The following is a 19,350-nucleotide window of genomic DNA, read 5'->3' as shown; positions in this document are numbered from 1 at the left end:
TATCCCTAAATCATTTTAACGTGCATTTTGTTGCAACATGTTGTAGTTTCCTTGGTAATATTGTTGCCTGGTGAATATTGCATCATACCTCTTCCTTTCTACGTACTTTCGTTTAACTACTTGTGTGATGTATACTTTATTGGTGTATACTTTTTTTCAAACCCTAGTAGCCCATCATTTTCTGATTGGATAAAGTCACCGGAACATTGTTAAACCGTCCTAAGTTCAGCTCCGGCTCTATATGAAGATATGATTTTCCCTCATAATATATAAATACAAACAAACAAGTTTCCACTAGAATGTCCTCCACAAATCATGCATTGAAACATACTTAATAGCGTTTTGGTATATTTAGAAGAAACATGGGACTTCTTCTTGGATGATCACGTGCATTTTTGGTTAATTTTTGCAATGAAGTGCAAATTTCATCAATTTTATGTGAACTCAAAATATTAACGTTTTAAAGAAATTTGCTTTTATTATATTTTTATAATACTGGACGCATTTACTATCATCTTTTTGAGCATTATTGATGCATTTTAATACAATTTCATGCCAATAATAATTTTCTTTTCTTTTCTTTTTGCAGTAAATAATGATAAGCAGGAGAAAAATTCTGTCCCGGTCAAGGGATGAGTTAAATGTGGATTTAGGCTTAGAAGAAGATGAAGATGCTTGGTTTACAAAAGAAAGATTATTTAGGGTGAGTGTAGCTTTTAAATCATCACTCTTTATGCATGGCGGTTAATGCTAAAATCATGCAGATTTACTGATTTTACTATGAAGTTTTGGATTTTACTGTAGTTCTAGTGAGTAAAATTATTGCGCATCTAGAAAATCGAATTCATAAATTGGTTGAAATTCGCTTTGGTTGAATCTTCAGCAAAAACATATTAACACAGCTTTCTGTGATGATACCTTTATCACTCTCGATAAAGTACCCTGAATATTGCTTTGATTTAACACCTTTAAGGGAACACGTTAAAAATCCCATCATCTTGAATAGAAAGTACCTCAGTATTTTAAGTACCGCAGTACTTGAATAGAAAGTATTTTAACAGCATAAATACAAATTACGTTTTTTCAATGAAAATTATTTAACGCGTATTACCAAATTGGACTGAACTGAAATGATGCGGAGGTAACTCAAGGAAACCTTGCGAGCAATTATTTTTAGCTGATGTCCACCTACAAAAAAAGTTCACTGTTAGTATAATCTGCCATTTAAATCAAATCAAGTAAAATATATGGTACTCCGTAAACATTCACTTAAAATCTCTAATAAACATCGTATTGCTATTCTTCTTGCTAAATATATTGTTATAATTAAATAATAATATTATATAATTAATTATTTAATTATAACATAAATAATAATAAAATATAATTAAATAGTTTTTATCATTACGGATTTATAATCAATAGAAATTCTATTATAACTCTTATTGAATTTGCAGTAGAATGGGGTAATGTTGAGCACACCAGAAAAAACATTTATTGAATGACATCAATATATTTGCGATTACGAAATTTTCTAAGAAGTTCAAACAAAATGCGTCAAAATTTCAACAAGGCATTGAACTTATGCAAGAACATTCTTAATCTGAAGATACTTAATTTTAAAATATCTAGATCTAAAATAGCTGGTAGGTAGATTTCCTTTTTCATTCTTTGTGAAGACTGTAAGAGCACGTGACCTTCAATAAGCAAGTAGTTTATTTGGTGCTGAATCCATAGTACTAAAAACGATCTAGGTACTCAAATATTACACCTACCGCTTCCTATTCCCCACCCACTCAATCGTCTCCGTGACATCACGCGTCGGATTTCCTGAAACCGAAAACTTAACCTTTACGACGAACTGACTTTTCACCTGACAGAAAGTTATCGTCACCCAAGCAATCGCCCCCAAAGAGCAACAGCTACCAACACACATCGTGGGCTCCTCCAAAAGACAGTCGCACAACGCACTCGTTGCAGACCAGGGCTCTTTGCCCACACGGTAGAACATTGAAAAAGTGAGATCTGGGAACTCTTCACTTTCCCGCAGTGGCAATATCCTTGTCCCACTGCCTACAAGTCGACCTTTTTCCAGATGATTCACAGATAGTGCGCCCACTCTGACGCCTTCCAAACCCGAGTGCAAGCTGTGCGTCTGTTGTTGTTAGGAAAAGAGTCATGCATGTTTATGGCAACTTGATGGGTCTGCCCTGTCCGAAGAGATGTTCAAAGTTGTAAAAACATGAACTGAATGAGTATAAGCGACAGTTATACGCCTGTTAACAAACAATAGATAATTACTGCAAAGTTAGCTTCGAATATAATAGCTAGTAATTTCATTAAAATTATTTGTTTCAGAAAAGAAAACTTGGGCATAAACCCAAGTTGTTTACTTCGTCGTAAATACTAAAGTAGGGTAATTAGATCTTAAAAGTTAAAATGAGAATGTCAGCTTTTATCTTAAGAAAATTGATTTCCGTTGTTTAAACTTAAATATACATTCTTCTATTCAGTATTATTTCATTTTTCAAGCAAGTAAAAGGACGATTGATTTGCGATGAAGTTTTTATATTTTAAAATTTTCGATCAGGTGCAATTATATATTCAATAATCTAGAATCCGATTCTTACTTTTTTAACCTAAATTTTTCATTAAATTAAAGTTTTTAGTCTTGCATTGTTTTCAATAATTGTTCACCATTATGTCGTGCATTAGGAAAATTTATAATTTCAGTTTTCCTAAAAATAAATAATTTCATTTTCGCTTGAAAATAAAATAGACGATCACATCCTATGTAGATAAATCGAAAGATTTAATAGTTAAGAAAACAATGTTCTCCTCAATTGTAATAAATAAGTCCCATCATGTATAAAGAATTAAATACTGAAATACTTACCACAAAAGCAAAAAATTCTGATGTGACCACCACATGACTTCCTTGTACCGCCTATTCAAATTATATACATATTTTGCTGCACTTCATTTAAGCTTATTTCTTCAAATTATTCTAACTTAATTAACCGATCCTTCAAGGTAAGTCGAAAATGACATCAAAAACTGCATATTTGGAAATTAAATATTCCGGTCAATTTTTGTCGTACGGGAAACACATTTCCTATAGTTTTAATTTTTCACAACTAGTATAAAACTTTCCCAAATTTAAGTATATAAACCGGGAGGCCGCATTTGCAAGTTAGATTTCGTTATTTGTCAAAAATTACCTTTTAAAAATATTCGAGATTGCCAAAACATTAATATTTTTTGTTTTTTAATAAACTTATAGTTGGAAATATATGATCACGATTAACAATTACGAAATAAAGGAGATAGGTATATTATATTTATATATATTGCCGATTGCAATAAAAAAAAGGTGCACAACTAGATGTTATAGCAGTCCCATATGCAAAATTTCAACGATCGACAGATAATCGTTTTTTGAGTTATGCGAGGTACATACATACGTAAAGATGTCACGAAAAATTCCCTTTGGAATCCATTTTACAATCTGTTTAGGAAAAAAAAAAAAAAAGAATCCTTTACTCTGTACGTATGTACAGATGGTACGCATAAAAATTGTCCAAATGTATCCAGGAACCTCAAAATGAACATATCCGTTGAAGCATGGTAACCGAAGTTTTTCGCGATTACAATATTTTCTTTAACTTTGTACAAGTAAGTAAAGATCTACAAGAGATAATTTTTTTTTTTTTTTTTTTGCTGTTATAATTAGAAGTTTTAGAATATTTGAAGGTGGAAGTGTCTTCAATGTAATCTTTACAAATTATAGAGCTGTTGTGTTACATCACTTGTCCAAATCATTTATCATACCCGTAACTTGAAAAGTGCCATTGAATCAGACATAACAGATTTAATCGATTTGATATGTGGTGTGGCAAATAGCTAGTTCTCTGAGAGTTGACATTTGATGATCTATAAAATCATTTAATTTATCTTCCAAATTAAAACTGTAAATGGTAAACAAACTGAATGATTTAAAAGTAGTAAACTTGTTCTTTATATAACTTGCACTTTTATTTTATTGTTGCAGCTAACTTTTGTAACAAAAATGCATTTAATTTTTAATAAATACAAATGATAATTTTCAGAAACATTTGTATCATTATTCTAATTAATCAAACATTTTTTCTAATGCCATAAATGTAGGCATGGACTCGTAGGATTTTACCAAAACTTCATGCGTAAATTGCTGAGATATATTGCTAACATATTCATCGCTCGAAAGCTCCATTTCCTCGAAACGTTGCGTATTAAAGCTTATTAAATATATTATATTCTTCTATTCCTCTAAGAATGATGCTAGAAATTTAATATGATAAAAGCCTGAATTTACATAATATTTTAGATAAGTTTTGTTTGAATAATTAGTAAAAGAATTTTTCTGGTACTGCGCTTTTTTGCAAATCAAAATTCTGTGACATCTGACTGCCGTACCGAAAAGCCTGGGTTCGAATCCCGGAGAGGGCATTGATGTTTGTAAATAAGTATCTTTGCGGCATAGGGGCACTCTAAATATCTGGCGAGCCGAAAGTCCTCTCGAGAGGGTGATGGTAGGAGAAGAGGAGTAGGAGGCTCTCGGACTCGTGTCCTCCGCCCCCCCCAGGGTACTCTCCTTCGAAACTGAGGTCGGAAATGAGCAAAGTAGTACTCTCACCTGTATGGTACCCAAGGCTCTTGCCAATGACGGATGTCTCCTTACCAGGATGTTGTCTCCTTACCAGGATGAATTTCGTGGTTTTGCTCTAATGTCAGAGAAACGAGATTAGTCGCAACAATAACAACAACAAATTGTAGGACAATTCTTTATTCAGCTGCTATAATCTTCCAGTGCACAAATAATCAAAAACAGACTGTTGGCCGCTATTGTTTTATAAACTATAGAATGAATTACTATATACATAATTTATATATATACTGGGAAGTCAAAAATATCATAAATATTTTATTTTATTGCAATATTTACTATAGTTGACTGGCACGGTGATAACTCAAGGATTGCCTCTATTTACAGCAAGATAACAAAAATTCTTCATAGCGTATGACTAACCAACAGTTATTGCTCATAACTATACATAATGCAATAAAAAGTTATTATAAAACGAATTTCGATAAGCCAAAATTGAAGAGATAAAAAAATTAATTAAATGAAAATTCGATATCGTGAGAAAACATTAATTTCGAATTCCAAGTTTCGACTTAGATTAGAATAACCGAAATGCTATCACTTTTTTTTAATTAATTTTGAAATAAATTGTGTAATATTTTGTAATATGTTAAACTAGAAAAATCTATGGGTGCCTTTCCAAACAAAAACATCTTGATGAAAACATTATCTAATTAAAGTCATATTTTACTCTGATTTAATTAGTATTTCTATGCTAAATAAACAGTTTTTAGTACAGAATATAAAAATTGATACATTAAATAACAGTCTTTATATTAAATAAACAGTTTAGAATTTTGATAATTAATTTATTAGAATTTTAATAAACAAATTATGAAGTAATTCTTTTAGTATAAAATAAAAGCTGTATTCTGTCACAAATTTGCTAACATGTTGAATTGTTAGCATAAAATGCCATGGAATATATGGCAGAAAATTTAAATAATCGACAATCGGAATTTGCATTTGTTTGATGAGAGCTCTTTTTTACTTTCTTAATGTCATGCTACGGTCTACTAAAACTCAGATCGTCTGCTGAACTTTAACTCGCCCGTAGCAACAGATTTGATTCTTCGTGCTTTTACGACAAATTCGTAGCCTCGGTTAAAGGAACAAGGATAAAAGAAAAGACGAACGAAATAAAAAAGAAAACATTAAACGCTTCAGATCCTATTTTAGTTTGAACAAATTTGAATAAAAATTAGTTCATTCACAGTTTATTCACAATCTGCCTTTAAAAACTGAATGCGAATGATCTGCTAATTGTTACTGATTTCTTAACTTTTATACTTCAACAAATTAATTGAAAACCCTATGCATAGTTTAAGAATGAAATTTGAGAATAAAAAATATGCATATATATGCACAGAATGTTCATGAAATACAGCCAAAATTCTTAAATGCTTTATTCCTTGACTAAAATAAAGATTTTTCGATGGGCGAAATGGAATTAAAACTTAAAGTTAACAAAAATTAAAACTTATAAAGTTTATGCGTTGTAAAGAAGCAATAAATAGAAAAGCAAATTGAGCTTTTAGTGTTTAAAAATCGACAAGTTTATTTTTTTCGTTGTTGTCCGGAATTTGCTGACGGTTGCTAACATTATGTATATAATATATATACATACAGACAATTATATATATAAATAAGATTAATATAATATAATATATATATATATATATATATAATGTTGTATGATCTTTAATTCTCTAAGTTCGAAAACAAGTTATTCTAGTATTTGCGCAATAGCTGAAAAGTAAGATAATAATAATTTATTTACTAAAGAAATATTGATTACATTATCTCCTAATATTAATTTTAGTAGAAGTATCTAAAAAAGAGTGAACCCATAGGTAGGAAGTTTAATTCCGAAAATTGTTTTAAAGTAACTTGAATGTTATAACTTGAATTGTTAAAAATGTTTTAAGGGGACTTGAAGTAAATCATGAATAACAAAATTTTAATTGGAAAAAGAAATTAAATTAAAAGCAAGCAATTATTGCTATTGCAGTTCAAAATTTTGATTACAAATTTACGCCTTTCTCGTGATATATACGTCTCTTGGCGATATAGACCGACCGTCAGTTGAATGTCTGCGGTTAATGACGGTATAGTTTAGAGCTATACTTAGAGCTGTGGCTTACATTCATATGCTCAGCACTGCACAGAATCGACACTGTATAGTATCGACGCGCCGTAGAATGGGTAGTGCTGCGGTATCGACACCGGTTGTATGACCGACACTAATAAAGGTCATACAATCGACACTATATTTTTGTATTGATGTAATATCGAGCAATACATGTTTGTTACCCGCACAGATTCGTCATAGGCATAGGATCCATTCTGCATACGGTTCGTACTGGCAAACCATCGTCACAACTCAGTGCGGCTCAAGGTTCGACACAGTGCAATAAGAGACGTAATAAGCACCAGAAGAAAAAGGCGGTAAGAAAGGAAGAATTCGATTAAATTAATTTTTTAAGGTATTTACATAGGATCGACATCGATATAGCATAGAAACTTTTAACTTTTTTTTTTTTTTTTTTTTTTTTTTAGCTGCCGTGTCGATTGTGTTCTGGCAGAGATGTTTACCCTATCCAGTAATGATACTAAACCACATTCCCAACAAATCTCTCTCTTGTTCCTTGCTTTAATTAAAATCAGCCACCAGTCTTTCTCTTTAATGCTGCCAGTTATATTTTTTGAAGTTATATTAAAGCTTTTCACTGAACATTTGAAGTCAAATGTCAACTTCTGTATGAATATTTAACAAATTTAAAAAAAAAATAATAATAATGTTTAATTAGTTGACTTTTTTTTCGACTTTTCACGCTTAAAAGGCTTCATTTTCTGTCATAAATCTGGTGTCTTATAAAAGCATTTTATTGCACGCTCGGAATTCCATGAAGTTGTTTTAGAACGGAAATTTTTCGATCGATTCCGAAACCGCTTGATCGATATCTCTTAAGACTTCAGAACATTCTTTTTTCCGAAATAAAATAAGCAGATCTGAATCGCGGCGACTTCTAGATTGGGACACCGTTTGACGCGAGGTTAAGGGCCCTACTTGCGCAAGCGAAATGAGAACACGGGACGCCCGCTCATGCCCTATAACCGTGACTGAACTGCGCGGGCGCACGCGCGCTAAATTCCCTCTTTCTAATCAGTCAGAACCCGAGCGTTCTTTTTCCCACAAAGCTTTGAAATTAAGCATTTTTAAAAGTATTAAAAAATTGTCATTTCAGCATCTAAATGTTGTTTAAGAAGTAAAGCTGTCAAATCCATGTTCGAAGGCGCCATTTCTTGTTACAGTTAATCAGATTAATGCTGTTTGCTTTCAGAGATAAAGAAATGGAAATCGATATTCCTAAAAGAACTAAGAGCTTCTACATTAAGGGGAAATATTACAAATTAGTTCTAAAATGCTAATAGTCGGTTCATTTTTAAAGAAATGAGTATAAAATGTTAATATAAAAATTACATCCTCACATTTTTTCCTGTTCATTACTGATTGTTTTTTAAGTTCTTACACCATAAATGAATTTCATGTTTTCTTTAATTCAAAAATTAATGAGTTTGGTATTTAATACTTTTTTAACTGTTTTCGAATTGTTTCCTTAAATTCTTTTTTTTTAATTAATTAACTTCCTCTAAACATTCTTCCCATTTCTGTTATCTCGTGTTTCTGTTTTGCTTTATTTTGTTTTTTCATCATCATTAAGTAGTTAGGATTTTTTTGTATGCTTTAAAATGCAAAGAAACTAACATGAATAGAAAAATGAATTTACAGTTCCAGATTTGTAACAATAAGCTTGGAATTTTTTTTATCGTTTGGGAAATTAATTCTAGAGAAGGAATTTTTAACCAGCAATGAAGCAATATATAGCAGTTAATAAAATTCGGAAATTTAACCCTTGATAGAAAAAGTATTAAACCAATTTCATTTATTTTTTCTCACACAAATGTTGTAGAGACACTAGGTATTTATGGAAGCAGGCAAGAGTGATTGAGAGCTTAGCAAAGCCTTCGCCGGAAATCGAAACGCGGACTTCTGGGATACGTGCCCAGCGTGCAGATCACCCCACCACGAAGGCATGCCATGAAGGTGGGAGAAGTACCTTATATACTCCCCTTTATAAAGGGCGACTGGGGTTTTTTAGGGGACCCACTCGCCAAATTCTGGGTGGGGAGAATCATCATGCACCACACTTTTAGTTCGGGCGCCACTTGTAGGGACATTAGGTATATATAGAAGCAGGCAAGAGAGATTGAAAAATTATTAACTCCTTCATTGGGAATTGAATACGCGCTCAGCGTGCAGACCACCTAATTCACGAAAGCATGCCATGAAGGTGGGAGAAATATCTTATAATGTTTCATTTTTGAGAAATTTAGGGAATTTTTCTGGTAGTTTTGTGACGATAAATGTTTCAAATTCCTTTTACTTATTCAATATTAGTAATAATCGATAAGGGTTTCTAATTTGTATAATTTTAAAATAAAATGTCCAATTTCATTATTAAAAATATTTTATTTTTGAAAACTCATACCACAACACTGAAATTTCTGTTAAAAATTCTTTTAAAAAGTGCTTAAGGGATGTATTGGGGAAATACATCTCGTTAATATATGTAGTTAGAACTTTAATTATATCTCTAAAGATTATACATTTCCATTTAAAAGTATTTTCTAGCCACCTATTATGCCAAACGTGCACCGTAACATTTTTTAAGACCTGCGTCTAAGTATTTTCCGTCAGTTTGATGCATGATCATGCCTAAGGATTTTATTTTGACAGGGTAAGATTTTGATCTTGTTTTACGGGGTAAGTATTGCAGATAGCAAGGCTCTTTTGAGGCCTAAATGGTATGAGTTTTTTTCAAATGCCTTTAAATTTTACGACCTTGTTAACGGCTGGTCATAGGCGAATGGTACCTTAATAGGGCTTATTAATGTCTTTTCTGTTCGAAACATCTGGGTTATTGGAACTATTAAACAATACCATAAGCAAAAATGATTCTATATTTTTTAATAAGATTGACTTCTTGATCTTTTTTTCCACTGTGAGCTATTGCCTTTAAAATATTAAACTTTAAAACAAGGATATTATTTTTAGGTTCAGTTGCTTTATAAACCTGTCACTTGAAAACACAATTACTTTATTTTTTTTTTTTTTTCATTATTTACTCTATTTTTATCGTACCTGAGTTCAATGGAATATTAATTGTTTAAAGAATTCTTCTTTCTGTATTGTGTAAAGGCTGTGACTGTTCTCTTTCATTTTACAGTTTCATTTTACAGTGTAAACACGCAGCGGTGCATCACTTAACAGACTACAAATGTTATTTATTCCTATAACTGATGTTCGTTAAAATTATTATCAGTTATCTAGAAGTACTACTATCAGATGGTCGCTGTTAAAAAGGCCACTTTTACTATGCTCTTTTCATTAAAAAATAAAGGGATGTAAACTCGATCCTAATGTGAATTTATTTAACTATAAAGAATTCTGATTGCATTAAATTTAAATTTTAACTGAGTTCACTTTAATTTATTAAAAATCAAATTTTAATTAATAAAGCATTAAGATTTCTTTCCAAGACTTAATTGTTTTGATAAAATATAATTTTCCTCTCCTTTAATGCGTAATTTTAGTATTAATAAAGCGTTTTAATTTTTATATTATATTTAATTTTATTAAAAGTTTTAAAATCAAGACATATATAAATAAAACTTGAGTGTCTGAAATAGTTATAAAATTCTGTAACAGGTTTCAGCTTATAGTCATTCCAAGAATTCTAAAAAATTTTTGTTGTGATTCGTTTCTATTTAAACTCAATTTTTGATTCATTTAGAAAATAAATTTTAGTATCTTTTGTTATATATTAGTTCAACTTAAGTTTTAATTCGTTCAAAGAAGTAAGTAAATATTAGGATATGCTGCCATAATTTATTTCAAATGCAATCTATTAATTTAACTCAAATTCCTAGAACAAATTATAAACGAATGTGTCAGACTGTTTTTTCATGATTTTTTACTACTTCGGTCTAGATTTTATATGCCAACAAATTGTATTATAGTAAGAATAAATTTAACTGCATTTTTTAATTAGTGTTTGTCGAGACATTAGGTTATTTCGAAGCAGGATATGTGAAAATGAGCAATGCCCTCGCCGGGACCCGAACCACGGACCTCTCGAATGGGCGTCGAGCGTATATGACCATTATACCACAAAGGCATGCTAAGAAGGCGGTAGAAATACCTTATAAGTTATACTTTTCATTGACTTTTTATTATACATATATCTATTTTATTATAAATTTAACTTTAAGGAGAAGGTGCAATTTTGGGAGAATAAATACAGTTTATTTTTTTTAATTAAGCATTTTGTTTATGCACATTTATATTTCTATGCTGCTTTTATTATGAATTTAATTAATCCTCAATAAAGTATTTTCTTTTTCTAGAATAAATTTAATTTATTTTGAGTATTTGGGAGCACATGTTTTTATTTTCATTACATGGGAGGGAAGAGAACAAGACTGCATTATGGTAATTCACAAGAATAAATTCAATTGATATTTAACATCTGGAAACCGATGTTATTATTTTGACTGCTCGGGAGAAAAAAAAATCATATCATGTCTACTCAAAAATCATAATCTTCGGATTCATTTCCCCCTCCTTAGTTTACTTATTATAAACATGTGAAACAAATATTTATGTAGACACTTTTGTGTAAAACTGTAATTATTAGTTCTTAAGTGTTAAGCTGTTAATGTTGAAAATTTCAATTACATATTTATGTTATTATTATAATTTAAATTTTTAAAAAAAGGTTTTAATTTATTTATATTTGCATTTTAATTTCATTTTTACTAAAAATTTAATTTACACCCAGCTTGATGTTTTCTTTCTTTTTTTTTTTTTTTTTTTCTTGTAATTTACTGATGCAGAAAAGAAACAGACTTTTGATATTTCGTGGATTCCTGGGAAACATCGTGAAGAAACATTTAAGAGGAAACAAAAATGTTTCTTTCACACGCACGAACCGTTTTGTTTCGGTGGATTCGTAAAGTTGTGTTCACGCGACAAAAATGACCTCTTTACCTCATCGTAACAACTTTGTCGAGTAAAAGGGAAAATAACAGAGTTTTAAAAAGAAGGAGAAGGTGTGATTTATTTCCCTTTATTTAAATAAAAAAACCAAAAACCGACTTCTTTCCTCGATTTTTAGAGCAGTTTGTTTCAACTTCTTCCTTGTGTCATAAGACACACTTTTAGAGCTTATTTCACAATAAATATAACTGAATGAGGTGTTGTAATGTATTTAGTTCATGATTTCTGATAAGCTGAAGCTTTAATGTCTTTTCAAACCAGCACTGCTAGATTTTCCAAGGCACATAATAAGGATATGTAGGTTATACGGAAAAATAGCAAGTAATATATGTAGTTTGTAATTTAAAATTACGCAAAAATAAACCGTATATTGATTTTTTTAATATAAAATCTCCGTACATTTAGAAAGACACTGACACAGCTCTCTTTTTGTCCAGCAGCAAAATAATCTGTGGCATTTTAGAAATACTTCATCGCTTAATTAGAATAAATCCAAGTAAATAGAATAATATAAGAATTAAAAAATGCAGTGCCATCTATTGCGCACAGTAAAAATGAAAAAGCTAACACCTTTGAGACAAAGATTTTATACATTTTAATAAACTGTAAACTGGTGTATTTAATTATGGCAAAGCACACGAGGGCTATCTGCCTAAAGGGAGGGATGCCTTTCGTGGAGGACTTTCTAAGGGAAACTGGCTCGTATACACGTTACACATGGGGAAAACCACGAAAACGCCCATGCAGCCAGCCCGTTCGCGGGATTCGAACCTCAAGACCGAACTACCAGTGTTCAGCGTCTTTACCCCTCGGCCGCTGGTGGGCTATACATTTTAATAAGAAAATGCTTTGGATTTAAATGACTAGACTAGAGATTAATGTTAATATAATAAAAAGTAATATAATAAATAAATAGTAAAGTTAATATAATAAAAACCCATGATAAAATTATGCGAATGCGCAGATTTTTAAAAACCCTGTTTATCACTTATTAATACCTAGATTCAGTTTTCAATTATAATACCACGGCTATGACTGAATGAAAACGAGTTGCTGAGTTTCGGGAAATTTTATTAAAAAAATATCTTCCTTTATTGGAAATTTATTCCTAAGATTTAATTTACTGAATTTATAACTGAAATTCAAAGATTTCTGAATTATCTAGGAAAATTTGCGTAAGGTTGTTGGTACATATGGCCTTTATTGGAAAAATCAATCCAAACATATAAAACAGCTCAAATATCACATAAGAGCAATGATATAATGAACAATGATTTGCGTAAGGTAATATGATAATTTTTAATCATTACCTTTGCGTAAGGTAATGATTTGCGTAAAGTAAATTTTGTCCTCTGAAGAAATTCAAGAGGGTTTACCTTAAATGATACAATGAAAAATTACGGTTTTAAACCTTAGAATTGTGAAACTTTAAATTTTATAGCATTAAAAATTATTAATAATGCACACTTTATAAGGTATTTCTCCCGCTTTAGAGAGCTTTCGTGGTGTAGTGGTCTGCACGCTCAGCGCGTAATTGAGGGGTCCGCGGTTCGATTCCCGGCGAAGGCGTTGCATATTTTTCATCTTTCCTGCTTCCAAAATACCTTATGTCTCTACAACTTTAATAAAAATATTTAGTAATCTGCATAATTTCATTTGACTTTCATAAATGTATAGGGTTGGCAAGAAAGTAATTTCATGTCTTAGTATGAAATAAAACTCCATATTTTCTGTATAAAAAGTAAATTTTAATCAGTTCAATATATTCCATTCTATTAATTTAGAAGTCAAACAACAAAAATCAGCATTATATTTTCAAATTTTCACAGGACTAGTTTCGATGGTTTTAGCGAACCATCATCTTCAGCTGCTAAAGCGCAAATGAACGAGATAAGATATAGTGATATATTGCATTCTGTTCGATGATCTTTTGCCATCTTTCTGGTAACTTCAGGATTCCACGCTCATAGAACTCCTGGACTTTATCAGCAAAAACCTCAACCAAGTGCGATTGGGGGTCATCGTGATTACTGAAATTTTAAGAAATTCTATAAACTTCGAAATAAATGAAAATCTGATGGTCCAAGGTCGGGACTGTATGACGCTGCAACATTACCTCCCAAACAAGCTTCAGTAATTTCTTCTGTTGCTAAAGGTGTGTGAGGGCTTGCATTATAGTGATGGAAAGCGATTCCTTTGTTATTTGCCAATTCTGGCCTCTGAGCTCATCGTTTGGTTGCTTGCAGGCAGCTCAAAATATAAAACATCTTTGTAATCCCACCAAATTGACAGCATAATCTTTTTCATATGCAATTTAGCTATATATGATTTGTGCTGATTCATCATGCTTGAATCTTGATCTTTTTTGATTTTTGTTATTCTAGACAATCCATTTTTCATCACAGTGATAATTCATCAAAAAAAGGGTCGACAGCATTATGTTTGAAATGCGTATCACAAATATTGTTTCATTGTGTTAAGTAAATTTCTTTCAATTCATGCGGAACCGAAACATCGACAGCTTTTTAAGGAGTCCAAGATATCTTATGTGGTTTTCAAGTATTGCGTGTGATGAATTATTTCAATTATGCGTCACCACATGTTAAAACTGCTGCAAACTAACAGTTGTAAACAAAGATGCATTAAATTTGTTTCTATAGCAACCTAAAAGTGTCAGCTTCCAAATCTCAAAATAAATATATATATATATATAAGATTGACAGAAGAATAACAAAACGAACATAATGCTATCTATTTGTGCAAACTGAAATTACTTTCTTGCCAATCCAATAAATTTTAAGTAGCGTAACATAATGATTTAAATGTGTAGCATAATCATCCTTAATACAACAATTAATTAAACAATAATAGATACGATTCATCTCTAAAAAAGGTATCCTTTTTAATGAATGAGGTTTACAAGAGTTAGACTTTCGAGTATTATTAAGTAGAATTAATTCCATTCGCTAATTTAAACTTAATAAATCTCTAATCTCTTCTAAAAGAAAGTGTCTGTGTGTCTTTTCTTTCGTGCTGTGCGTAAGCTAATAGACCCAGGGCTATACGAAATTTGGTATATAGGTGCATCTAGACAAGAGCCAGCGCACCTCGTAGCAATTTTTTCAAAATTCGAATCAGATTTTTTTTATTTTATCTTTTCGATTTTATCGCATCATTTTGAATAGCTTCATTCTTTTAGAAACAATTTTCATTTAGTTTTATACTGGACTGCTGACTGTTGAAAATCAGCACTGTTGCCACTTGAAAAAATTAGGGCGATAATTCTGTGCAGTTTTTAAATTTAATGTTTCTCTTGGATACTGGACGTTTGTTGAGAGAAGGCAACGGGAAGTTGGTTAATTTATTTATTAGGATAATTAATATTTGTATTAAGGGATATTGCTTATTTCATTGTAATTTTGTTATATGTAATACATTTTTTTAATTTGTGGGATTTTTTTAAATAAAGTTCTGCAGAATAAAATTTTGTGCAGTTTTTAAAATTTAACGTTTGATGTTCCCTTCAGGCATTTTTCCGGTACATTTAAAAGCCAGACGAAGCCTGGACGTAAGACGAAGCCTGGACGCCTGCTAGTTTAAAATAAAGGATCAGCAAGTAAATTTTGCGGAGGGGACTACAATTCTTCCAATTTCCTTTTTGTCTACAAAACTGATGTAAAAACTTAGCGAACCAGTTCCCAAAATCTATACGCGGCGCACCCGCAACCCCACAACATAACTAGAAGCTGGTTGATGAATTTTCCCAAATTGTCCGTCTGAGACAAAGTTTAATTTCTCCAAATATGTATGACTACGGGATGCTTCATGGGCGCCATTAACCAATCCCTGCATCATAATTTCTAATATTTTCCCTTGCACACCCTTACATAATCTATGAAACAAGTGTGGGACAAATGGGCCTCACCTTCAATTTTATCTAAACTTTCGATATTCAGGAACTATAAACCACAATTAAGATCCAGTCATCGCGGATGGCACGATTATTGAAGAAACACCCACACTGCAGAGGGAGAAAGTTATTGTTCTAACTGCTGCAAGCAGTAATAACACTATTTTCCCTGGTTCTTAATTCGCCCACAGTAGTGACGTGTCCGTGGGAGCTCTGTGGGCAGCGCTGTGTAAGGGGTGAGCAGAGGTCATCGTGTAGTTCCATTGGCCCGATGTGAAAAACTCAGTGTCTAGAGGCGTGGACCTATGTCAGAAGCCAGTCGATAAACTGTCAAAGACATCCAGAAAGAACTTAAATTATCTCTGGGAAAGTTCTGCATGTTTGTCAAACTGAAGGCGTCCAACTGGCTTTTTATACTTGTTTATACCTGACGAAGGGGGCAAAAATCAATCCAGATACCACCTTTAAAAGGCTTTTGAACCTCCTTTAGGATTATTTATTCTTAAAGATTTTTTCAGAATATTTTAGGATTGCCTACTTTAGGATTTCATATCGAACTAGTACTACGGACGAACGTGTACGAGTGTACATGAGTATTGTTCAGCTTTCGAAGTGGTCATTTACAGTATTTTGTTAAATAAGCATTGTACTTCAAAACCATGGTTCAGTAGTAGGGCTTTCAAACTTTTCTATCTGCGGATGCTGCCCACTATCCGCCAATACTTAGGAAAATTAAAATAATAATCAAATAATGTGTTAAGTCGCGATAAATGGGTTGCCCCGCTCCAATTTAATAGCTTTTATTAAAATTTGAGTAATCTAAGAATTTGCTTTTATTTCATTTTTTTATAAAATTTAAAGCAAAACTGAGTAAGAAAAAAATTTTCATTGATAAAAATTATGATTACTGTGTGCTAGAAAATGTAAGCTAGCTAAATGTTCTCGCAGCGTAAGCTTTCGGGGGGTAGTGAACTGATGACTGCTCAATCACTGATTACCACCATATAATTAGATGACTGGAATTTACTGTTGAAATAGACTGATAAAATTGTGTTCCACGACACTTCTCCTATTGTCTTTCTGTTTAAATATTGGTGGGTGAATGAATTTTGATGAAAAGTAGTTTTCGGAATTCATTTATCGAGTTAAGGTGGGAGGGATCTTCCGTTAATAGCTTCAGCGCTTAAGTGGTACATTTTATTTTTCCGGTGGCAGAATGATGTATTTTAAGATCCTTGTCTCAAACTCATTCTCATGTTATCCATATATCTATATTTTTATCATTTCGATAATTAATACCATTTTGTTAAATTTGTAAATACTTTTTCTAAGGATTTTTAAGCTTTTGAAGCTTTAGACATGTCTATTCCGTTCGGTGAATGGTATATCCTTTCCCTATTAGTAACCATACCATCACCAAAATACAAAAATTATAACAATTAAGCATTTATTTCCTCTGCAAAAAGATACAGATGATTGTTAAAATAAAACTCCTATATATTGTTATTACCGTAATGCTAATTAATTATAGATAGGGGGGGAAAAGAACCGTCAAACATTTTGTCCTGGTTTCGCTTCGTGTTGTTGAATGAACAAATTCTTGTTAAGTGAAATTTTCGTGACTTTTCTGAGGTGTGATCTTTGTTCAAGCGCATTTCCGTTTTGGATATTCCCACTAACATTGAATAGATAAGACCGTTGTACAATGGTATTCCGACCCATTTCAGCTCCTGGTAACGGAGCTGGCTTCGTGAAGGTTTTTGAAATCCCATGTGTAAAGTAAATATGGGCCCTTAGAAAGTCCCACAAGAAGGCATCCCTCCTCATAGGTTAATAGCCTTCATGTACTTTGTTATAATTTAATCTGATAAATCCGTTTTGGATGTTCTCCAAAAATGCATCCCTCAACAGGCATGTAACCTTCGAGTTAGCGTAATTACTATGTTTTTTATCTTTGGATGGGGAGAAATGGAGCATACATTCTATAGGTCACTTTAATTTTAATTATGCTAATTGCTAAAAGTAATGTTGCATTAGGAACATTAGAATCTTCCGTTGATCATGAGATTGAATGATACAGCAAATTGCCTGGAGCTCCGAAAGGAATTATTTTGTTCAAAAACTGAGAATTGCCGAAGCTAGATTCCTAGAGCACCTGGCAGAATTTAAAAGTCTGGATAAAAAAGGGGAGGGAATGAAGAAATGATCAGTATGCATCTCATATTAGACGAGCGATTTTTTTTTTTTTTCTTTAATTTAAGAAATGTTGGGAGGATTATGTCTTCCTAATGTCTCAATACGTGAGAATAAATTTGTTTCTGATTCATATTTTATGCTACTAATCCCCACTTGTATATTGACATGCATATTAAACAGTACCATCTGAGTAGTTTTATTGACAATTTAACCTATTTCTGCAGGAAGATTGCGATAATTTAAAAAGGAATGCTTATATTTGAACAATAAAGGACCCGTTTTCTTCTTTGATAATGGAATGAATACAAATGGCTGATAATATGACTTGTAATAATGCGGCTTATTCGTTCACCGTAATGGTATTTTTAGTCCATGTAACATATAAAATATATTTTAATTTCTAAATCTGTATTTATCTTTGTAGATACGTCTGGAGATAATGATCTTTGTTATGGCTATTCAAATGATTAGCCTATAATCATTGATCGTTTTTATCTTTAAATATTGGTTGACGATAATTTTAGTGTAAAGAAAAGAGATAACATTTTTTAAAGGTAATAAATCACGGATTTGTTTTTAATATCCAAAACATTATTAATGATAACAACGCTTTTATTATATTATTTTCATTTAGAATCATATACGCTCATTTTACTTTCGTCTGAAAGTTAACAATTCGTTTACTTGGAAATATATTTTTTTTTTAAAAATAAGTGTATAACAAAGAGGTGGAGTTAGCTCCTTTTTTTTAACCTTTGCTTAGAAGCACGTTAAATAAACTCACGTGACTTGTTTACTGTAGGGTATTCTTCAGCGGGTGGTATATCACGCAATTTTGAGTTGGCGATTTAAAATTAAACCAACGTTTCTCGCCAACTGAAATTTTTCACTTACCATTTAATTTCTTCTTATTTTATAAATGTGCATAAAATTACCTTCAGTAATTTTCGGTGTTTCCTGAGCATACTTAAAACATTAGAAGCACTCTTGGGAGCTTTTCTGTCAATACGTTATTATAGAATTAAAATATAACCTTTTCAGTTATTTAGATATTAATTGTTATTAGGGGAAATAAATGAAATTTTAAGAAATGTGCTTATGCGAAAAATATTTCGGCACTAGGTAACACATTGTTATATTGCCATTGGTTTAAACATTCGCGTAGGCTAACAACGAGCAATTTTAATAGCTGTTGCCAACTGATGCTGCATAAAATAAAATTTCATTACTTCCTAAATATTATAGTATATTCCTTATCAGTGAAACAAATTGAAAGGTTTAAAAATAATATACGTAGTTCTTCAAAAATTTTTAATTTTAGAATTTTTAATATCTGAAAAAATTATGTAATTTTACATAACTGATAACAAATTACTTAATTTAATATTTAAAAAAGTAATTAATAAAAAAAGGATATAATGAATTTTGTAGTGTATA

General features: G+C 31.5%; 1 protein-coding gene across 2 annotated transcripts in view; it reads left to right on the top strand.

The window, feature by feature from the left end:
* LOC118186149 (uncharacterized) overlaps nucleotides 1–19,350 on the top strand; it is a 204,207-nt gene that overhangs the window by 53,117 nt on the left and 131,740 nt on the right. For both annotated transcript variants that reach the window (XM_035356194.2, XM_085823454.1), the window contains exon 2: nucleotides 590–703. In XM_035356194.2, the coding sequence (XP_035212085.1) occupies nucleotides 596–703 (108 nt within the window). In that variant the 5' untranslated portion in view covers nucleotides 590–595. The remainder of the gene's footprint in view (nucleotides 1–589; nucleotides 704–19,350) is intronic.

Source organism: Stegodyphus dumicola, chromosome 9 (genome assembly GCF_044657685.1).
Source record: "Stegodyphus dumicola isolate Sdum_Otavi_A_Nest chromosome 9, ASM4465768v1".
Taxonomy (NCBI): Eukaryota; Metazoa; Arthropoda; class Arachnida; order Araneae; family Eresidae; genus Stegodyphus; species Stegodyphus dumicola.
Note: the sequence above shows the minus strand (reverse complement) of the source record. Positions and strands in the feature narration are given on the sequence as shown.